The sequence below is a fragment of the Typopeltis vanoorti genome, chromosome 11 (genome assembly GCF_054136105.1).
Source record: "Typopeltis vanoorti isolate ZY-2024b chromosome 11, IOZ_Tvanoo_1.0, whole genome shotgun sequence".
NCBI classification, from domain to species: Eukaryota; Metazoa; Arthropoda; class Arachnida; order Uropygi; family Thelyphonidae; genus Typopeltis; species Typopeltis vanoorti.
The window spans coordinates 118,001,642-118,026,602 of record NC_143559.1 but is presented as its reverse complement, the minus strand read 5'-3'; the positions used below and the strand labels follow the sequence as shown (position 1 = coordinate 118,026,602).

The 24,961-nt window shown below is 35.9% G+C and overlaps 1 protein-coding gene across 1 annotated transcript in view; it reads left to right on the top strand.

Moving 5' to 3' along the window:
- Positions 1 to 24,961, top strand: part of LOC150101984 (uncharacterized) — a 197,992-nt gene that overhangs the window by 38,884 nt on the left and 134,147 nt on the right. The window contains exon 3 of the mRNA XM_090399947.1: positions 5,560 to 5,630. Within this exon, the coding sequence (XP_090256073.1) occupies positions 5,560 to 5,630 (71 nt within the window). The remainder of the gene's footprint in view (positions 1 to 5,559; positions 5,631 to 24,961) is intronic.

Below are 24,961 nucleotides of genomic sequence, written 5' to 3'. Positions count from 1 at the left end.
TCCTTCACTTTCATTTTTCCATTTCCATGCTGTACTTTATCAAAAACCTTAGCAAACTCCAAAAGTATCACAATGTGTCTATTCCCTTTGTTTTACTCAATGGTAAAATATTATAGAATGCGAGTCGCTTAAACATAACCTTCTCAGCAAACCATACTTTTCATTGCAAAGTATAGATTCTCTGTTAACCCATTTCTGTTTACAAACTCTATCCAAGTTTTTCAAAATCTTCACTACCACCCCATACTGATAGGGTCATGGTTGAATACATTAGTCTTTGCACTGCACTCGAGTCTGTAGAATGAACAGTTATTTAAATTTGGCATTTTAAATTAAACTTAGATGGCTGTTTGTCGTTTTGTGTTTTTTTTTTTTTATCATAATTGTTGTTCAATCACACTATAATATTGTTTAGTAGTCAAGTGATATGTCTTGTGAAAATAATCTTGAACCACACTGGCATTGTTTATCTATGTTTTGAAGCTATAGTGTCAAGTATGCTGAAATTTTAACACCTGATTTAGTTTTTGTATGTATATGTTACATGCAGTAGAAAGGAAATTTTGTGTCATTTTAAGAGCTCCCCACTCCATCCTTATGTATATATCTATTACTCAGCTACTGAATGAAGTCATAGCATTACAGATTATTGCAGTATCATAGTCTTTGTAGCCTCATAGCAACTTGCATGCTAGTTCTGTAGAAAGATTTAAAGGTTTGATTCTAGTGACTGACTAGAGTAACTTTTTCTGGGCTTTTTTATTTTCAGCCCACATAAAGGTAATTAACATTTTCCATCCAAAGGACATTATCAGCTACCAGTGATGCCCTTTGGAAGGAAACACCTGGATCTGAATCCTGTCTAGGATACAAATAATTTTATAATGGCTTTTCAACTGAAGGTGAATTAATCTCACATGGAAGTGGCAGGGTTTTTCCTTTAACCTAACTGGTCAGTCTTCTCTCTCATACTGCTTTTTAAACTTGCCATGAATGTCGGTTTTCTGGCTTTCATCTTATACTTCTGTTCTGATAACTGGTCATTGCCTCTATCTGATATTGCTCCCAGAACTGCTTTTTCCACAATGCTTGTCAAATTTTATTTTGTATTAATTTCACTCCTGTCTTATTTATCACCTGACTATGCAGATAATAAATATTGTATTGTATAGTGTACTAATCTATGTATTTCATGATCATAGCTTTTCATAATCAACCACCTTTTATCTCCATATATGTTTCTTTTTGATGAAATCTCTCTTGCTACCTCTCAAATCAGTATCTTATCTCTCCTCATGCTTGCCAGCTGATGGTACTGTTGATATCTCATTTGCAGTTACATTCTTTGAAGCTGTTAATAAATCCAATTCTCTAATATCTTACTTTGCTTCCATCACATACTGTATAAGGTAGTTATCCTGTATGAACTCAACTGCACTCCAGAAATTAATTTTCTTTGCATCCAGTCATATCCTGTTTAAGTCCATATCAAAAGAGAACTTTTCCTATAAAAAATTTCCCAACTACTTTGTCCAGACATTTCATACTCATTTGTCCTCTACTTTCCCAGACCTGCAAACAAATATTCTGTTATATATCCTGTTTGTCTCAACTGCACACCAAATAGCCTCAAAGTTATTATATGGATTGCAATCATTTATGGTCATCTTGAATGAGAGTATAATTTCTCTGCTTTTATTATTAATATTGTTTTACTTATCCAATAATCCTTGGTCAAATTGACTCAGTCAGTGTTGCAAATTAATTCTCCTTATTTCTAATACCTCTATTATTAGTATACAGACATAACAGTCCATTTGAAGGTCCCGAGCTATGTTATTGTTATTACTTTCTTGTGCTGCTTTAATCTATAAACTTGCCAAACTTCTCTTTCCATTATTATAATTTCTGTACATCTCCTTCCATCATTATAATTTCTGTACTTCTCCAGATATGACTGATCACTCTGATACATCTCTCTCTCCTCAATCTTCATTCTCTATATTTTACTATACTGTACCATACTGTAATCCTTTGATTGCTTTAACCACCCTTATTTTTTCTTCTCTTTTCATTTCTTTCACTTGGTTGAACAGCGGGAAGGAGTCATGACAAGGGGCCATCCCTGGAAGTTACGAAAGGAAACTGTGAGAAAGAGGGTGAGGAGTGGTTTCTTTGCATGGGGGGTGGTTGAACCATGGAATGCATTACCTGATGGAGTGGTGGGAGCAAGAACGGTCAATGCGTTTAAGGAGTGGTATGATAGACTTGTGTTTCTTAGAAAGGACCTCCCATGATGAGTCTTTTGACTCCTGAATAATAATAATAATTTGTCCACACTCTCTGTCTCTCTTGTGTGCTCACATCCACACTGATCCCTTAATTAACACCAGTCACTGTAGATGTACAACACCAAACCCATTCAAATACAGCCCATCTCTCTTAAACCATTCTGGCTTCTCTTAAGATTCATTTCATATATTTACAAATTGTATATTTTTACTTTACACAGCAAAGTCGTGTTATTCATCATGCCTTCTTCATCATCAACTCACTATTTGTCATATCTGGACAACATAATAAGCACTTTTCCAGCTGTACTATTGTTATTTTTGCCTGTCATAACGTCAACAGGTCTTTTTTAACATCCTTTTCTCATCTCAGTTTTGTCCACAATTACTGAATTTCTGATGCTTATTAATTTTTTCCATGCAAGGCTTTAGTTATTTTCATTTGTATTACCAAGGGAAATTTATCATATACACCTTTTTTTTTTTTTTAACCATCATGCACTTCTGACAATTTAATCTCCACATGTGGAGAGTTGCTTTTATTAATCATTTCTTACTCTTATCAGCCAAATGCTTTTTCATTTTCCCAATTCCATCCTCCTCAATATGTTTAATTTCAGTTTTCATGTACATATGGACTCTCATCTGAATTCTTCCACACTACATTTGTTGCCACCATCATTACCTGTTTGTTTACCACCTTAAGCCATATCACTCTCCCTTTCTTTCTTCACTCCATTCTCTCGTTGCATTTCCTCTATATCCTAATACTCTCATTTTCTTCATTCTTCTCACAAATTTTAAAGTTCTTTCACATTTCTGAATGCACACATAGAGCAATTTCATAACAAATCCACAGGAAAAAAAAAATCAGTACAGATGTTGATTTTACTTGCCACTGATTTATAGGTGCCATACTAAATGATATAATACTGCAAATAACAAACACTGTAAAAGGAATTAGCAAATACAGTAGAACTCGGTTATAACGATCATGGTTACAGTGAATTCACGTTTATAACGAATAATTTTGAAGGTATATTTGAATTACATTTGATTTAATGCACGTATTTCGTGTTTATTACGAATTCGTTTCACGGGAATAACGAACGAATAATACACATTAGTCGTTCCTTTACTGACATTTCGTACGTACGCATTTTCTGGTTGTGGAAAAATGTCGGGAGTGAAACGGAAAATTTTATCGGTTTCTGAAAAAGTAGAAATTATAAGGGAGGTGGAAAGTGGCCAATCAAATCTGACAGTAGCAAAGAAGTATGGTTTGTCCCCATCTACAATATCAACAATTTGGAAGAATCGCGAGTTGACTCTGAAAGCTTTTGAAAACAATTTATCAAAGTGTAAAAAACTTAAAAAGTGTAATAAAAGTGACGTTGACGAGGCACTTCTTTCGTGGTTTAAAGTGCAAAGAACCGCTGGCTTACCTATTAGCAGACCGATTTTGAAAGTTCAAGCCGAAAAATTTGCTGTTCAACTTGGTTATAGTGATTTTAATGCAACAATGGGTGGATTGATCACTTTAAGAACAGAAACAATATTGTCTACGCAAAAGTAAGTGACGAGGCATTGACAAAAACATTGTTTCTGACTGGATCAAGAATGTATGGCCGGACATCAAACGAAGGTATGGATACAACAACATTTATAATGCAGACGAAGCAGAGTTTTTTAATAATTTAATGCCAATAAAACTTTTCAATTTAAAAATGAAAAGTGCATTGGCGGAAAACTTATCAAAATAGACTCACAGTTTTATTTGTGCGAACATGACAGGTAGCGATAAAAGAAAGCTTCTTGTAATTGGAAAATCGGCAAAGCCTAGATGCTTTAAAACCATAAAGAAACTTCCCGTTGATTATACAGCGAATAACAAGGCCTGGATGACATCTTCAATTTTTGAAAATGAAATTCGCAAGTGGGATAAAAATCCCACTTGAGAATTTCATTTTCGAAAATTAGCCACTGCAGTGAAAACCGGAAAATTTTGTTATTGATAGACAACTGTCCTGCCCATCCTGCAGTCGCTAATTTAACAAACATAAAACTTGTTTTCTTTCCACCGAATGTGACATCTGTCGTGCAACCACTTGATCAAGGCTTAATTAGATGTTTTAAATCCCATTTTCGTCATCTGTTAGTCTTGGAACTGATAGAACGCAGAGAAAAATCCACGGAAAATGCTTATGCTTATGACTCGAAGATCAGTGTACTTCACGCAATACGTTTAATGAGTGATGCTTGGAATTTGGTGTCATCGTCTATGATACAAAACTGTTTTAAGAAAGCTGATCTTGCGGAATGTGAATCTGAAGAAGATGAAGAGGATAACTTGCCGTTATCAGCGTGGTTAAAAGCACGAAACTTTAACAATTTTGAAATGTGCACAGAGATTGATAATTTTATAGACGTTGATAATGGCATTGCAACTTCGGGTATACCGACAGATGCTGACATCTTAAAACAAATCTCTCATACACCAGAAGAAGATAATAGTAGTAGTGACTCCGAGGAAGAAAATAGCAATGATGAGAAAATCGTTACCTGCTGTGAAGCAGAAAGTGCTTTACATATTTTAACAAGATTTATGGAATCACGATCTGTAAGTTCAGATGACACATTCAAGCATCTTAGTGGTATAAGGAACAATTTCAAATGTATGAAATATGTGTCTTGTGCAAAGCAAAGCACGCTTGATGATTTTTTATGTAAAAATGTGAAGTTTTAAAAATAAGTTTTTGTTCTTTATATGTATGTATGCATATATGTATTTATGTTACCCAATATACCTATGCTGAGAAAAATCTGAAAACATCTTTAATTCGCTCAAATTATGATCTTCTTGGATATAACGAATAACAGTTATTACGAACAAATATATGCGGTCCCGTGGAATTCATTATAACCGAGTTCTACTGCATAAACATAAAACAACTACAGTACTATTCTTAGATCTAAAATTAATAAGCTGAATATAAGAAGGATAAACATAGTTTTCAATTTATAAAATTCCCTGCTTTTTATCACTATCAAGCAGAGATTGTAGTAGTTGCTAAGTTCAGAGTTACAATATTGATTTTAGATTTGCCTATATCTCAATATTAATAGTGAGAAATTAGCAAATTCACATATTCCCTTGGTTGCTTTTATTGTGGCTATATGGTTTTAGTTGTGTAAGTATATATCATACTGAACTGTGAATTTATTTAAAGCAATATATTACAAAGATTTTCTCTTTTTTAATGCTTAGGTACAATGGGGTGACTGTTGATATGTCTAATGTGCACACTTCAGAACAAGAGTTTGAAGCAATTCTGAAAGGTTGGTGGAATGTTGTTTTTGTGTAGTAAATTTCAAATGAATGCTTTTCACAACCTTAGCTATCCAGTTAATTGAATAATATAAATATTACAAATCTATTTTGAAAATGTGTGGATAAGTTTAGGTGTTTACAGGTGGAAAAACTTCCAGAGTATTTTGGTAATAAGATGTGACACCTTTTAGTTACTTATATATGGAAATATGACTTGTGCATTACTTCAACCTTGGTATCACTTCTGGGTTTGGCTCCCACTGATGGGACCTCAATAAACGTCGAAACCGGTCTGGGTAGTGACCCTTCCCATAATGGATAGCATTATACATGTCCATAAGGATATGCGCTTTGTATTATTGGATACTAAGGAAAGTGATGTGAAGTCATTAGCTTCTATATATGAGTTGCCCAGTTTTCTTAGAGAAGACAGAGACAAATGTAAGAAAGCTAAACACTGTGTACAGCTAGCTACACAAAAGTCATGGGAGGGCTTTGGCAAGAACATAGAAAATAAATATCAAGAAGGTGGTAAGATAGTCTGGAGGTTGTTCAAGAAGCTTAGAAATGGAGGAAAGAGTGCTGTAAAAGGTGTTAGAGATGATAAAGGTTACATGAAAACAGGAGAAAAAGATATCCTTGAAGTATGGAGAAATTACTTCAAAAAATTGCTAAATGAAACAAGCAGTGATAGCACAGTGGTAAAAAACACTCAACAGGCATACGGTCAGGAATACATATTCTTACTTGAAGTAGGAAAAGCCATCAAAGGCTTGAAATGTGGAGAGACAGCAGAAGTAGATGATATTCGACCAGAAATACTGAAATATGGTGGTATAAAAGTCTTACAGTTGCTGCACTGCATAGTTCAGAAAGCCTGGACAGAGGGACGAATTTCCGATGATTGGAGTAGAGCTCTAATAGTACCATATATAAAAAGGGAAATAAAACTGAATGTGAAAATTACAGAAGTATTTCCCTACTGAGTGTTCCTGGCAAGATCTATGCAAGCATACTTGAGAAATGGTTGAGAAGAATTGTGGAAGAAAATCTTGGTGAAGAACAAGCTGGATTCAGGCCAAATAGAGGCTGTCAGGATCAGATCTTCACTTTACAACAAATAGTTGAGAAAGCATGGGAATATAACAGAGATCTGTATTTAAGTTTTGTTGATCTGGAAAAGGCATATGACAAGATGCCAAGAGAGAAGCTATTCAATACGCTACAGTTATATAGTGTCAATGGGGCATTATATCAAGCAATATGTAGTCTTTATTTGAGTTGTAAGTTAGAATTGAAGGAAGTATAGGAAGATGGTTTAATGTTAAATCTGGTGTGAGACAAGGATGTACATTATCCCCTCTGTTATTCATTATCTATATGGATCACATTATGAAAGAAAGTGGTATTAAGCATGATATCAGAACTGGAGATGTTAATGTGAGCTCTTTGCTTTATGCGGATGATGTTATACTTCTAAATAAATCTGCTACAAGTTTGCAAGAGTCCCTGACTAAATTGAATAACTGTTGTAATAGATATGGTATGAAGGTCAGCATTAAAGAGACAAAGATAATGAAAATAGGTAGAATTGTTGAAAATGTCAATTGTGTTGTGAACGTGGAACCTGTGGAACAAGTAAAACATTTCAGCTACTTAGGCGCGATTTTTACTGAAGATGGTAAATTAAATATGGAAATAGACAACAGAATCAACAAAGCTGGTATGGTAGGAAGTCAATTGAATAAATTCATATGGAATAAGAGAGAAATTAGTCGGAACACTAAATTAGCTGTATACAAGACAGTGTTTTAACTTATGGATCTGAGAGCTGGGTCAGAAGTAAAACACAGAAGTAAAACAGCCAATATGAGAGTCCTGAGAAATATTAATAGAATGAACAAATGGCATCAATGGCAATATCATATTAAAAACGAGGATATTAGGAAAGAACTTGACATTGTCAGCATCCAGGAATGCATTAGCACAGCTAATCTCAGGTGGTATGGTCACTTAAACAGAATGGGCGAGGAAAGATTAGCAAAACAAGTGTTCTCTGCCAGGTTGGCAGGAAAATGACCCAGAGGAAGACCAAGATATAGGTGGATTGTCATCATCATCATCATCAAATTCCTGCCATGTACTCAAGGGGTGTACAGGATATGAGAGTACTACATGAAAAAATTACATCATTACTAACTTCCTATCTACAATTTTCCTCCAAATCAGTCTGTTACTTATCAAGACTCCAACATTATCAGATCTTATATTTCTATCGTCTAAGGCACTTTGTACCGTATCAATCCACCTATATCTTGGTCTTCCTCTGGGTCGTTTTCCAGCCATCCTGGCAGAGAACACTTGTTTTGCTAATCTTTCCTCTCCCATTCTATTTAAGTGACCATACCATCTGAGATTAGCTCTGCTAACGCATTCCTGGATGCTGACAATGTCAAGTTCTTTCCTAATATCCTCATTTTTAATATGATATTGCCATTGATGCCATCTGTTCATTCTATTAATCTTTCTCAGGACTCTCATATCTGCGGTCTCTAGTCTTTGGTCAAGTGTTTTACTTCTGACCCAGCTCTCATATCCATAAGTTAAAACTGGTTTGAACACTGTCTTGTATACATCTATCTAATTTAGTGTTCCGACTAATTTCTTTCTTATTCCATATGAATTTATTCAATTGACTTCCCACGATACCAGCTTTGCTGATTCTGTTGTCTATTTCTATATTTAGTTTACCATCTTCAGTAAAAATTGTGCCTAAGTAGCTGAAATGTTTTACTTGTTCCACAGGTTCTCCATTCACAACACAGTTGACATTTTCAATGATTCTGCCTATTTTCATTGTCTTTGTCTTTTTATTGCTGACCTTCATACCATATCTATTACAACAGCTATTCAATTTACTCAGAGAATCTTGCAGACTTGTAGCGGATTTATTTAGAAGTATAACATCATCCGCATAAAGCAAAGAGCTGACATTAACATCTCCAATTTTGATATCAGGTTTAATACCACATTCCTTCATAATGTGATCCATATAGATAATGAATAACAGAGGGGATAATGTACATCCTTGTCTCACACCAGATTTAACATTAAACCATCTTCCTGTACTTCCTTCAATTCTAACTGCCGATTTACAACTCAAATACAGACTAAGTATTGCTTGATATAATGCCCCATTGACACCATATAACTGCAGCATATTGAATAGCTTCTCTCTTGGCACCTTGTCATATGCCTTTTCCAAATCGACAAAACTTAAATACAGATCTTTGTTATATCTATTTGTCGTAAAGTGAAGATCTGATCCTGACAGCCTCTATTTTGCCTGAATCCAGCTTGTTCTTCACCAAGCTTTTCTTCCACAATTCTTCTCAACCGTTTCTCAAGTATACTTGCATAGATCTTGCCAGGAACACTCAGTAGGGAAATACCTCTGTAATTCTCACATTCAGTTTTATTTCCCTTTTTATATATGGGTACTATGAGAGCTCTACTCCAATCATCGGGAATTCGTCCCTCTGTCCAGGCTTTCTGAACTATGCAGTGCTGTCACTGTAAGACTCTTATACCACCATACTTCAGCATTTCTGGTCGAACATCATCTACTCCTGCTGCCTTTCCACATTTCAAGCCTTTGATGGCTTTTTCTACTTCAAGTATGGATATGTATTTCTGACTGCATGCCTGGTCAGTGTTTTTTATCACTGTGCTGTCATCACTGCTTGTTTCATTTAGCAGTTTTTCAAAGTAATTACTCCATACTTCAAGGATATCTTTTTCTCCTGTTTTCATTTCACCTTTATCATCTCTAATTCCTTTTACAGCACTCTTTCCTCCATTCCTAAGCTTCTTCAACAACCTCCAGAATATTTTGCCGCCTTCTTGATATTTATTTTCTATATTCTTGCCAAAGTCCTCCCATGACTTTTGTTTAGCTAGTTTTACACACTGTTTAGCTTTCTTACATTTGTCTCTGTATTCTGTAAGAGTAAAAGCTGACTTATTTGCCAGGAACTTTTGATATGCTTTCTTCTTTTCCTTCACTGCCTCTTTAACTTCCTGTGTCCACCAGGGAGTTCTGATTTTTTTATCCTTGCACACAACCTCACCACATGCCTCTCTGGCAGAATCAATGAATGTTTCCTTCAGAGTTTGCCACTGAATCTCCAAGGTTTGATTCCTGTTCTCAAACTCTTTCATTTTCTTTTCAATAATATTTCTGTATTTTAGTCTACAGTTCACATCTGAGAGCTGCTCAACTTTTATTCGCTTTAAAACTTTCTTACATGTTATTCTTTTCAATATGAAATTCAATTTTATCCTGCTCAAGACTAAATAGTGATCACTTCCAATTTAAAATCCTCTGTACACTCTGGTGTCCTGTACCATGGAGAAAACATCACTATCAACAATAACATAGTCAATGAGACTTTTCTTATTCCTAGTCTCTTCTCTCCATGTGAATTTGTGCACATTTTTATGTTGGAACATGGTGTTAGTAATAACCAGTCCATGTCCTGAGCAGAAATCCAACAGATATTTGCCATTATTATTAACTTTGCTCTTTTCTCCAAATTTTCCCAAAATATTTTTGTATGTCTCACAATCATTTCCTACTCTACTATTTAGATCCCCAACAAGGGCCAACTTTCCCTTTTTCATTGTGTCAGTTGCTTTTTCTAAAGCCTCAAAAAATTCCTCCACTTCTACCTTAGTTGAACCTTCTGTGGTACCAATAGGCACAAATAAGTCTCATTGTCCAGTTCCCCATTCTCATATTTGCCCACATTACTCTACTTGAGACTGACTGCCATTCAAGAAGATTAGCTTCGTATTTTGTGTTGAATACTATGGCTACTCCTTCTTTTCCTTGATTGTCATTTCCTGAATATAACATTTTGTATTTATTGCTCAGAAAGATCTCACCAGTTTTTGCATTTTTTGTTTCAGTCACCCCTATTATGTCTATCTGGTACTTATTCAATTCCTCAGCTAGCTCCATTTCTTTGCCATTCAGGCTTCTTTTGTTGATAGTACCCATCTTTAACTCTGGTGATGTTGAGTTGGTGTCTGCTTTCAGATTTGTTCCAGTAGCTGACTTTTTGCTGTTCGCCCTGGTTCCCTGGTGAAAACAACGGGGGGCCTTGTTTAACCAGGCGACACCCAAGCCGGCATGAAATTTCGTCATGTTGTACCATCATTTTGTATATTGGTTTAAGCCAATAAGAATACAATTTGGTCGGCTAAATCCCAAATTGCCAGCCCATCCTCGTCCGTTCAGTATCCAAGTAGATACCCAATAGGGTGCACCACGAGAAGGTGAGGATTGGACATTAGGTCAGAAGCCCTGGTCGGTTCTCCGCATTCCTTTAAAGGCTATGTGGAGGTCTCCTCTCAGTTATACAGCTTTGACCCTTAAGCACCCCTTACCGTTAAGCACCCCATAGGTGGATTGATACGGTACAAAGTGCCTCAGAAAACAGAAATATAAGATTTGATAATATTGAAGTCTTGACAGGTAACAGATTGATTTGGAGGAAAATTGTAGATAGGAAGTTATTAATGATGTAAATTTTTCATGTAATACTATCATATCCTGTACACCCCTTGAGGGTACAAATCAGGAATTTAATGATGATGACGATGATGATAAATAAATAAATATATTCATTTTTGATATCTAGTGTTAGTAATATGTATAACATCTACAGTGTCTTGTATCATATAAGACAATATTGTTGCAAGTACTAACAAACAGACAATTCATCTTGTAAACACACGACATAAACTTACAGTATCAATAAATACAGTACAGTACTGTGAATGTATTTTCTTTTACTTATGATTTTCTTAATAACATTTTCTTTTCTTTACCTTTCTTTATTGTAAAAATACACTATATAATACATATAACATACAAAATATGTTATATGTATGTATATGTTATATGTGTTAATCAACTATTTATGTTATGAGTAAGACTTCCAGTCAACAGTAAGCTATTACCATATTTACTCAAAAATATAACTAGCACTTTTTTTTTCTCCAAAATTAAAAATTAAAGTTAAAAAATTGTGGTGCAAGATATATGCAGGGATTTTCAGAAACTAAAATTTTTCAGGAAAAAACTAAATTGTTGTTCATAATTAAATCCTCAGTATTCATTATAAATTATAACATTAATGTATTTAAATTTTAATTATAAACGTTATTTACATGATAAGCTGCTCGCCTTCATCACACAATATATTTGAATCTTTTATCGACAATGCTTCTGTAATTAAATTAATTATTTCTATCAAAATCATCTCCCAAGCTCTCAAAATCCAATTTCACAACAGTTCTAATGATGGTGTCTTAATCTTAATCTACCCTATGCAATCCAAGATCGAGAAGAAGTCAATGCCGTCACGCCCACATTTCCTCTACTGGTTGCTTCTTTCGCTATGCATATGACTGGTGCAGGATTAACAAAAGATCATGCAACTCAACAACAAAGGCAAGCTGACAATTGTTGGGTTGAAATGCTGATTCTCTTGAACCGAATTCCAAAATATCTGAAACTGCCATAACAACATTCACTATCTATTTCTTAAAGTTTTAAATTTTTTTCTTGTGTGAACTATATGCGAAACTTTTTAATTTCTTTTTTTGTAAAGTAAAATCAGGGGTGTGAGTTATACACAAGGATGAGTTATATTCGAGTAAACATGATCATAGTTTAGTTTTTGATGAGTCAAAAGTTATATGCGTTTTTCTGACTGTGCAGGGGGGGGGTCAGTGCCAAACACAATGGTACAATCAGTCAAGAAAATTCTGATTGTACCACTGTGTGCATGGCAGGACCATTCAAAGAGATCACTGCTAATTAAGTGAAACTGTGGCATTAATTGATCAATTAACATTGTCACCCTATATTAGGAACTGTTCTAAAGAAGAAGAATGGTTCTAACACATTGTTGCCATAGACTACACTGTTCCAAAGAAGAAGAAGAATTTGTCCATTCCTCACTATCTGGTAAATGAAAATCACTGTAGATTTTGAGCCCACTATCTCATCTTCTACTGTTCTCTTCCCTGTTTAGTAACATTTGACATCATCATTAAATAACACACACACACACACACACACACACACACACACACACACACACACACACTCACTCACTCACTCACTCACTCACTCACTCACTCACTCACTCACTCTCTCTCTCTCTCTCTCTCTCTCTCTCTCACACTCTCTCTCTCTCACACTCTCTCTCTCTCTCTCTCTCTCTCTCTCTCTCTCTCTCTCTCTCTCTCTCTCTCTCTCTCACACTCTCTCTCTCTCACTCTCACTCACTCACTCACTCACTCTCTCTCTCTCTCTCTCTCTCTCTCTCTCATATACATTATGCTGAAAAATTAACTCATAGTATCAACGTGATAATAAATAAGAAATGGAATTCACTTATGTTGAAAATATTTGATGAATGCAAAATATTCTCAATTCCATTGTCAATGCTAAGAATGAGTTAGAGGGAAAATAAAATGGATTAACAATTAAAATGAATAATAATGCATATTAGAATATACGATATTAAATACTAGAGGAAAACTCCATCATAAACAGTTACAGAGTTAAATGAAAATTACTATTGAAAAAAATTATTTAACATTTAGAGAGGATTATTAAGCAAGATAACTTCCAAACTAAGAAATTTTAGGCAGTCATTCCTTTTAAATTTGGCTGATAAAGAAAGCTGTGAAGCAGTTATTCATCAACCAGATTTAAATAATAACGATTGCCTAAACTTTTCCAGTTTTGGGAAGTTACCCTACTTAATATTCCTCACTACCATCTTAAGTAATTTTTTTTTGAAATATGCTTTTATTCAGCCTGTTTCCAAAAAAGGAAAATACAAGTCAACCATTAAACTACTACCCTTAATATACAGAAATAGTGGAAAAGGTTTTCAACAGCTAACTGCTTCACTCAGAGACTCACCAGTTACTTAGCGATTGCAGTCTGGATTCCACCCTTGCTCCACAGTAGATCTTGTTAACTTCATCTCTTTAGATACAAATCATGGAAAAGTTTGGAGAAACTCAAATGGTTGCTCTTGATCTTTCTAAGGCCTTTGATCAAGTTTGGCATCTTGGACTTCTTACCAAGCTACCATCTTATGGTATTCTTCTTCCTCTCCTTTTTGCTAGCTTTATTTCTGGTCATTCATTGTGGGTCATAATGGAGGGTTGCCTTTCATCAGACTTTCAATTAATGCTGGTATACCTCCATGGCTATGTGCTTTCACCTACACCCGTTCTCCTATATATCAGTGATCTTCTCTCTTATAGGATAATGCTGCCAAAATGCAATCCTGTCTCATTTCCTGGAAGAAAGACCATGCTTCTTTCTCCCTTACCTTTGACAATATTCTTCTTGCCAACCATGTTGAATTTTCTCTTCTTGGGCATTTAAAGAGCTTGGTATTTCATTCTAAAACAGTACCTCTCTTACTGAATCTCTTACATCATGCTAAGAATTTTTTTAATTTATTTTTTATGAATTTAAATAATATTTATTTTTATGTGGTCTGGAAACCCTGCTCTAGAAGTGAAACATGGAATTTTTTAAGCTACTTAATGCTTCCAGTAAACAGGGCAGTGAAATTCATCTCGTCACCTAACCACTTGACATCATGCTTTTAACTATAAAAGTGCTGTGGCTTTTCTGCAATTATTATTATTATTATGCATGCTCCTCAGGGAGTCCAGGACTCATCAAGTGAGGGTCCAGTGGTGAGCTATGGAAATTTTAACAAAGGGCTCGCTTCGTCGAGCAAAAAAAAAAAAAATCCGTATTTCACACAAAAACTTATTAATACAGCTTGTGTAAAATTTCCAATAATCAAAAAATATGAGAGGACAATCAACCTCTAAAGGCTATCATTTTTAATCAAATATTTCATGATCTAAACATGAAATATTTGCACACATCACCTGTGTTAATTTATCTTACATAAGAAAAACATTTTTTAACTATCAAAATATAATAAGAATGAAATCTTTTATAAAGCATTTGATTGGCTACTGGTTTTACCATACGATTGGCTACTAGAAGGTAAAGATAGCGCATGCGCTTATTTTATTTTCAAACTTGGGCTCATTTGTTATAGAGGAGTTGAAACAATAATTCCGAATAACCTATACACTGCCGAATAGACTAATTTTTGTTAGGTTACCGTATGAGTTTGTCGCTTAATATGTTTCAAAAAAATAAAATAAAATATATTTTTTTTAATGAAAAAATAAAAAAATAAATAAGAGGCTCGCAATTTTGAGAAAAATTTATCAAAGGGGTCGCGAGAGTCCCTTATAGCTCACCACTGGTCCTCCCTATTCATCTCTTCTTGAACACACAACATCTGGCAGTTGTCTGTTCTCATATGCCTCGTGAAAACTGGGACCTCTAATGCTTCTTAGCTACCTGGCTATATCCTTAGTCAACTTCAAAAGAATGACCCCAAGTTTACCTCCACCATAAGTTGCAAAATTTCACTTGTGCTATGCTGTAAGGTTCTGCTTCCCCTTTACTAATTTGTAAGTTTCTCTCATATCTTCTCTCCTCTCTTCTCTTAAAGACTGCATTCCCTAGATCTCTTCTCATATGAGCAATTCCATATGCCATTTATCATCTTGGTTACCCACTGATAGATCTTTTCATCTATCTCCTATCTCCTCAGAATCCAGATAACCACATCTGAGCATAGTCCAGATGGTGTTATCAAAACCATGTAAAGTGGGAAAGTAACTTCTTTTTTCTTACAAGTTAGTGTTCTCTTCAAAAGTGCCGTTATCCAAGTGACATAACCCCTTAGCAATGGGGCCCTGTAATTTGTCTCTCTACTTTAACACTAAAGTATAACACTATGACACTAATTTCATTGACTACTATTAGAATATTCCCATTAATAATACTCTGCAAATGTCCTTTGTCCAAAATGCATAACCTTAAATTTGGAAACATTGAACTGATGTTCTTCATCATTTTGCCCATAACCAGTTTGTTCAAATCATTTTGTATCAGCTGTTTCCCTTACCACACTTCCCTTTTATCATCTTGTAACTTAGTATCATCTTTTTTTTTTTTTTTTTTCACCAGAGGTTAGGCCAATAATTGTTGTAACGGTTAGTCAGTAACTTTAACAAATCATGTAGATTGTAGTGCAGCTTGTTTCTCTGTATATAGTATACAGGGTGTTCGGGATAAATTTGACAGTTTCGTAAGGAAAAAGAAAATCTTCTTTGTATCTATTAAATTTAATGAATTGACAAAAAAACATTACAGGCAGAGTTAATTACAATACTATCAACAAGATTTACTCAAAATAACCACCATTAGCATCGATCACAGCTTCAATTCTGCTTCGGAACCTCGAACAAGCTGATGCTACAGTCTCCCTGGGAAGGGCCGCAAAAACTGTTTTAATTTTATCCATTAACTGGGCTTTTGTATTACTGGAAGTGCGATTGGTGTCTTTTTCAACTGCGCCCCATACAAAATAATCCATGGGGTTAAGGTCTGGGGAGTTTGGAGGCCAAACATTTGGACTGGTGAAGTCGTAGAAATTTTCAGACAACCATTTTTGACTTTTCCCAGAGGTGTGGCAAGGGGCCGAATCCTGCTGCCATACATACGGCCTACCATTGGCCACCCTTGTTATCCAGGGGTTGACTACAGTTAGCAACTCCACGAACAAAGCCCGAATTCCAATGCCAGGGTTCTTCAACACCTGTTCCTGCAGATTTGCGAGGAATTCTGCTGTACGAACGCAATCAGATCGTCTGCTAGGGATCTTTCTTCTTGCTACATCCTCGTAGTCACCATTGCAAGTCTCTAGTTCATGCCTGATTGTTTTTACTGTATTCAGGGAGCATTGGGCAGCAGTCGTAATATCCTTATTTTGATGGCGGGCACGAATCATCATGATACAAGTTATTCTCTTCCATGATTCAGGTGGGTTCCAGCTATCCATCCTTTCTGACATCTTGTATATGAATGAAGAAGGGTCCAAACTTTTAAATGAAGAGAAGTGTGTGTTAATACATGTAACTTACGGAAAAATATAATTAATTATAAATATGTCAAATTTATCCCGAACACCCTGTATATGCTCCAGAAGATGACCTTGATATAAAGGTCGAAACGTCGAGTGTGGATTTTGGTTTATATTAAACTAAAGTTTTAATCAAACACGGTATTTTCCAAAATGTATAAAAGAAAGGATTAGTATCATCAGAAAAAAACTCAATATCTCTGTTTTAAACGATCTTTAGTATCATTAATATACAAGTTATAGCCACATGGTACAAAACCATGTGGTTACACTGCCGTCATCTTCCTTCTCTTAGTTTCAGTACCTCCATGTATCTCGTGCCTATCACAACTCTTTCATCAAAATCCAGAAGTATCATGGTGTATTCATGATACTTCTTATTCCCTTATTCAGCTCTGTTATTCTATTATAGAACATGAACATTGATAAAGCAAGACTAAAGTCTTGCTTTATCAATGCTCTCAAAAAAACCATGCTGTCTTCCATGATAGAGGATTCTAGTCCCCTCTGGATTCAGTTCCTGACCAGTCTGTAATATTTTGATGTCCACACTAGAGATACTGATTCACCTATAATTCATCCCGTCAGTCCTCCACGTGGAATTATTATGCTCCCCTTTGATTTATTAGTCCTTAACTAGTGCATGATTTAGGCCACAGGGACATTGCTGACTCTCTTGAACATTCCTTCAGCATCCAGGCTGATATATTAACCAGTCTGGCTTCAGCATTCAAATCAAGCACTTGTAATAGCTTTAATATCTCTAGCTCATCTACTTCAGTTCTTGTTGTCCAGTTTCCCTCTACTAAAGAGTTAATGGATCCACCCAAAATATTTACCTTACTAAAGTGAATTCTTAACTCTGTTCTTTCTGAAGCATTCAATGCTTTCTAACTGTCTGCATTCACTAAGATTATTCTTCTGCCATCATTCATCCTTTTATTTACTCTTCTTCCTAATTGTTATTTCCCGCTTGGTGCAGGGTCTGCTGTTTTGCATTTGGCCCTCCATTTCATTCAGTTTGCAGTATCAGTAGGGCAGACACCCATGACCTACATGTCTTCATCCTTTTAATTACTACATGATGTTAAAGTTCTCTAGGGTTTCAAATTTCTTTGACCTGCTTGGCTGACATCTTTTCATATACAGTTGACCCTTGAACAATGCAGAGGTTTGGCATTGACCCCCCCCCCCCCGCACAGTCAGAAAAACGCATATAACTTTTGACTCATCAAAAACGAAACTATGATCATGTTTACTCGAATATAACTCACCCTCGTGTATACCTCACACCCCTGATTTTACTTTACAAAAAAAGAAATTAAAAAGTTTCGCATATAGTTCACACAAGAAAAAAATTTAAAACTTTAAGAAATAGATAGTGAATGTTGTTATGGCAGTTTCAGATATTTTGGAATTCGGTTCAAGAGAATCAGCATTTCAACTCAACAATTGTCAGCTTGCCTTTGTTGTTGAGTTGCATGATCTTTTGTTAATCCTGCACCAGTCATATGCATAGCGAAAGAAGCAACCAGTAGAGGAAATGTGGGCGTGACGGCATTGACTTCTTCTCGATCTTGGATTGCATAGGGTAGATTAAGATTAAGACACCATCATTAGAACTGTTGTGAAATTAGATTTTGAGAGCTTGGGAGATGATTTTGATAGAAATAATTAATTTAATTACAGAAGCATTGTCGATAAAAGATTCAAATATATTGTGTGATGAAGGCGAGCAGCTTATCATGTAAATAACGTTTATAATTAAAATTTAAATACATTAATGTTATAATTTATAATGAATACTGAGGATTTAATTATGAACAACAATTTAGTTTTTTCCTGAAAAATTTTAGTTTCTGAAAATCCCTGCATATATCTTGCACCACAATTTTTTAACTTTAATTTTTAATTTTGGAGGAAAAAAAAGTGCTAGTTATATTTGAGTAAATATGGTAATAGCTTACTGTTGACTGGAAGTCTTACTCATAACATAAATAGTTGATTAACACATATAACATATACATACATATAACATATTTTGTATGTTATATGATATATATTTTGTATAACATATTAACATAATAACATATTTTGTATGTTATATGTATTATATAGTGTATTTTTATAATAAAGAAAGGTAAAGAAAAGAAAATGTTATTAAGAAAATCATAAGTAAAAGAAAATACATTCACAGTACTGTACTGTATTTATTGATACTGTAAGTTTATGTCGTGTGTTTACAAGATGAATTGTCTGTTTGTTAGTACTTGCAACAATATTGTCTTATATGATACAAGACACTGTAGATGTTATACATATTACTAACACTAGATATCAAAAATGAATATATTTATTTATTTATCATCATCGTCATCATCATTAAATTCCTGATTTGTACCCTCAAGGGGTGTACAGGATATGATAGTACTACGTGAAAAATTTACATCATTAATAACTTCCTATCTACAATTTTCCTACAAATCAGTCTGTCACCTGTCAAGACTTCAATATTATCAAATCTTATATTTCTGTCTTCTGAGGCACTTTGTACCATATTAATCAACCTATTTCTTGGTCTTCCTCTGGGTCGTTTTCCTGCTAACCTGGCAGAGAACACTTGTTTTGCTAATCTTTTCTCGCCCATTCTGTTTAAGTGACCATACCACCTGAAATTAGCTCTGCTAATGCATTCCTGGATACTGACAATGTCAAGTTCTTTCCTAATATCCTTGTTTTTAATATGATATTGCCATTGATGCCATCAGTTCACCCCTCTAATCTTTCTCAAGACTCTCATATCTGCAGTCTCTAGTTTTTGGTCAAGTGTTTTACTTCTGACCCAGTTCTCAGATCCATAAGTTAAAACTGGTTTGAAAATTGTCTTGTATATAGCTAATTTAGTGTTCCGACTAATTTCTCTCTTATTCCATATGAATTTATTCAATTGACTTCCCACCATGCCAGCTTTGTTGATTCTGTTGTCTATTTCCATATTTAATTTACCATCTTCACTAAAAATCATGCCTGAGTAACTGAAATGTTCTACTTATTCGACAGGTTCTCCGTTCACAACACAGACGAATCGTTGACATTTTCAACGATTCTACCTATTTTCATTGTCTTTGTCTTTTTATTGCTGATCTTCATACCATATCTGTTACAACAGTTATTCAATTTAGTCAGGAATCTTGCAAACTTGTAGCGGAATTATTTAGGAGTATAACATCATCCGCATAAAGCAAATAGTTGACATTAACATCTCCAATTTTGATATCATGTTTAATACAACTTTCCTTCATAATGTGATCCATATAGATAATGAATAATAGAGGGGATAATGTACATCCTTGTCTCACACCAGATTTAACATTAAACCAACTTTCTGTACTTCCTTCAATTCTAACTGCTGATTTACAACTCAAATACTGACTAAGTGTTGCTTGATATAATGCCCCATTGACACTATATAACTGTAGCGTATTGAATAGCTTCTCTCTTGGCATCTTGTCATATACCTTTTCCAAATCGACAAAACTTAAATACAGATCTTTGTTATATTCCCATGATTTCTCCACTATTTGTCATAAAGTGAAGATCTGATCCTGACAGCCTCTATTTGACCTGAATCCAGCTTGTTCTTCACCAAGCTTTTCTTCCACAATTCTTCTCAACCGTTTCTTAAGTATACTTGCATAGATCTTGCCAGGAACACTCAGTAGGGAAATACCTCTGTAATTCTCACATTCAGTTTTATTTCTGTTTTTATATATGGGTACTATGAGAGCTCTACTCCAGTCATCAGGAATTTGTCCCTCTGTCTAGGCTTTCTGAACTATAGAGTGCTGCTACTGTAAGACTTTTGTACCACCATACTTCAGCATTTCTGATCGAATATCATCTACTCCTGCTGCCTTTCCACATTTTAAGCCTTTGATGGCTTTTTCTACTTCAAGTATGGATATGTATTTCTGCCTGTATGTTAGTTCAGTGTTTTTTAACACTGTGCTGTCATTACTGCTTGTTTCATTTAGCAAATTTTCAAAGTAATTACTCAATACTTCAAGGATATCTTTTTCTCCTGTTTTCATGTCACCTTTATCATCTCTAATTCCTTTTACAGCACTCTTTCCTCCATTTTTAAGCTTCTTCAACAACCTCCAGAATATCTTACCACCTTCTTGATATTTATTTTGTATGTTCTTGCAAAGTCCTCCCATGACTTTTGTTTAGCTAGTTTTACACAGTGTTTCACTTTCTTACATTTGTTTCTATTTTCTCTAAAAGCACAAGCTGACTTATTTGCCAGGAACTTTTGATATGCTTTCTTCTTTTCCTTCATTGCCTCTTTAACTTCCTGTGTCCACCATGGAGTTCTAATTTTTCTGTCCTTGCAGACCACTTCACCACATGCCTCTCTAGCTGAATCAATCAGGGCTTTCTTCAAGGTTTGCCACTGATTCTCCACGGTTTGGTTCCTGTTCTCAAACGCTTTCATTTTTACTTGAATAATATACGTGTATTTTAGTCAACAGTTCACATCTGAGAGCTGCTCAACTTTTATTCGCTTTAAAACTTTCTTACATGTCATTCTTTTCAATATGAAATTGAATTTTATCCTGCTCAAGACTAAATAGTGATCGCTTCCAATTTCAAATCCTCTGTACACTCTGGTGTCTTGCACCAGGGAGAAAACATCACTATCAACAATAACATAGTCAATGAGACTTTTCTTATTCCTTGCCTCTTCTCTCCATGTGAATTTGTGCACATTTTTATGTTGGAACATGGTGTTAGTAATAACCAGTCCGTGTCCTGAGCAGAAATCCAACAGGTATTTGCCATTATTATTAGCTTTGCTCTTTTCTCCAAATTTTCCCAAAATATTTGTATGTCTGACAATCATTTCCTGCTCTGCTATTTAGATCCCCAACAAGCACCAACTTTTCCTTTTTCATTGTATCAGTTGCTTTCTCTAAAGCATCAAAAAATTCCTCCACTTCTGCATTAGTAGAACCTTCTGTGGGACCATAGGCACAAATAAGTCTCATTGTCCAATTCCCCATTCTGATATTGGCCCACATCACTCTACTTGAGATTGCCTGCCATTCAAGAAGATTAGCCATGTATTTAGTGTTGAATACTATGCCTAGTCCTTCTTTTCCTTGATTGTCATTGCCTGAATATAACATTTGGTATTTATTGCTCAGAAAGATCTCGCCAGTTTTTGCCTTTTTTGTTTCAGTCACCCCTATTATGTCGATCTGGTACTTATCCAATTCCTCAGCTAGCTCTATTTCTTTGCCATTCAGGTTTCTTATGTTGATAGTACTGATCTTGAACTCTGATGATGTTTTGTTGGGGTATATTTTAAGATTTGTTCCAGTAACTGACTTTTTGCTGTTCACCCTGGTTCCCTGGCAAAAACAATGTGGGCCTTGTTTAACCAGGCGACGCCCCAGCCAGCATGAAATTTTGTCATGTACCATCATTTTGCATTTTGGTTTAACCAATAAGAATACAATTTGGTTGGCTAAATCCCAGATTTCCAGCCCATCCTTGTCAATTTAGTATCCAGGTAGATACCTGTCTGTGAGATGTATGCCTTGCGAAGAGCGGTAGGAGTCTGGTTAGAAAGTGATAGTGGAGTTAATATGTGTAGAAAGTGTAAAGAGAATGAGGACTTCAAGCGTGTTTCGTGTATCGAGACTGATATCGTTAACGGTAGTCAGAATGTAGAAAATGGCGGTGTACTAGAGAATTGCGTGGTAGTGCCAGATATGTGTGAGAGCGTCGCTGAAAGTGTAAATGAAGGAAGAAACACCGAAGGAATGGATGATTTGATCGAAAATGAAAATGGTGAGATAAATGCGAGTAGCGAAATTGCCCGTTTAAATGGCGCGATACACAGAGCCAAACGACAACTGGAGCGTATGCAAAAATGTGTGTTGAATGTACCGACAAATAACCGGCGGAAGTCTGTGACGGCAAATAATAGAATGTACGTAAACGTCAATAAAATGAAGGAGCGAGTGCTGTATGGGGATTCGCTATTAAGAGGTGTAATAATTGAGAGTTTAACGAAGTCGTACCAGCCGGGTGCGAACATAAAGGACGTCAGCGAATCTATTCGACTGCAAAAACACAGGGTGAAAGAGATGATAATAGTGGCAGGAACGAATGATTTGAAAGAGGACAAAATGGAAATGATAGAGGATGTGAGGGAGTTGTTTGAGGTAGCAAAAGAGAAGAGTGAGAGAGTTAGGATGGTGAGTATCTTACCGCGGTATGACAGCGAAGTGTTTAGAAGGAGGGCCATAATTGCCAATGACTTTATGCGTGGGTTATGCATGGAGAGTGGTGTGGAATTTGTGGATGTGTGGAATGAGTTCGATGGACGAAAGGACTTATATAAGATGGATGGGTTACATTTGAATGGAGTTGGAGTACGGAGACTTGAAAGAGTGTTGATGAATGATGTGGAAGTGGATGTACAGACTCAGGGAAACTAGATTTATTAAGAGGGGGGGGGAGTAGATATGCAGACTTTAGGGGGGGCAGTTAAGTGTATGAATGAGTATATTATGCCCGGGCGAGTACGACGGACAACAAATCAGAATGGGATAATTAGTATAAGGAATCAAAGTAGGGATGGGACAAATGGGCTTCTGCGATTCATGTACACTAATGCCAGGAGTATTAGGAACAAGAAGGAAGAGTTTTTGGCCATGGTTGGCACTTCCAGGCCACAGGTTGTCGGTATTAGTGAAACATGGCTGACAGAAGATGATAAAGCTAGTGGGATTGAATGCGATGGGTATAGCGTGTTCAGGAGTGACAGGGTGAATAAAAAGGGGGGAGGAGTGTTATTGATGATAGCTGATGAGCTTCAGCCAAGGAGTATAGAAGTTGAACTGCAGGATGGGGAAAAAAGCACATTTGAGGCTGTTTGGTGTGAGATACAATCTAGCAGAACAAAATATACAATTGGGTGCTGCTATAGACCGGGTGATGGAGTGGATGGTGGGAATAGTATGCATAAGCAAATAGAAGAAATGAATGGAAGGAGGGTAATTATTATGGGTGATTTCAATTATGGTAACATTGACTGGAAAGAGGAGATGGCACATGGGAGGAAGGAATTGGATTTTATGCAGTTATTAAGGGACAACTATCTACGGCAACATGTATTGGAAAATACCAGGGGGCAGAGAGTGCTGGACCTAGTAATTGCAACTGAGAATGTAGCTGTAACGAACATGACCATGTTGCCACCAATTGGTGAGAGTGACCATAAGGTCATGACTTGGGAGGTGGCTAAAGGAGTCGAATTTACAATTAAGACAGGGTATATGTGGAAATTACCGGGCTGGTAAGTATGACAAGCTTAGGTGTGTGCTTGGCTCAATGCCATGGCATGTAAAACTGCAAGGGCTGGATGTTGATGGTGCATGGGAGGTGGTTAAGAACTGTTTGCAGGAGGCAATGGTTGACTGTATACCAAGAGTCCGAATAATAAATCAGGTAGGGGTTAAATGGATGAATAACACTATTAAGCTTGAGCTGCAAAAAAAGAAACAATTGTGGAGGGAATTTAAGGAGAAGGGTGACCATCAGGTGCATGAACAGTATAAAGCTCAGGCCAGGATGGTAACAAGGGTGGTAAGAAAAGCAAAAGCAGATTACGAAAGGAAATTGGCCATGCAGGCTAAAGAGAATCCCAAACAGTTTTTTCAATATGTTGCAAGTAAAAGGAAAAATGCTCATGGTAGAATGATCTTAAAAAATGCTGAGGGTAGGGAGGTAACTGAATCAGTCGATGTTGTGGAATTACTGAGCGAGCACTTTGCAAGAGTATATCATCCAGGTGGTGGCTTTGCGGAAATGGAGGAACCAACAGCTTATACTGGAATTGTGATGAATGAGGTAGAGGTAACTAGTCTATTACAGAACCTCAATGTCAATACATCTGTGGGATTGGATGGTATACCAGCTCGTGTCGTACGTGAAGCGGCCAAAGAATTGTCAGTGCCCTTGACCATTATGTTTAATTTGAGCCTCAGGACTGGGTCAGTCCCAAGGGGGTGGAAAGAGGGGAAAATAGTTCCACTGCACAAAATTGGTTCCAAGGCTGCTGTTGAAAATTACCGGCCAATCAGCATAACGGGAATCATTATCAAGGTCTTAGAGAAAATAGTCAAGAGGAAAATACAAGATTG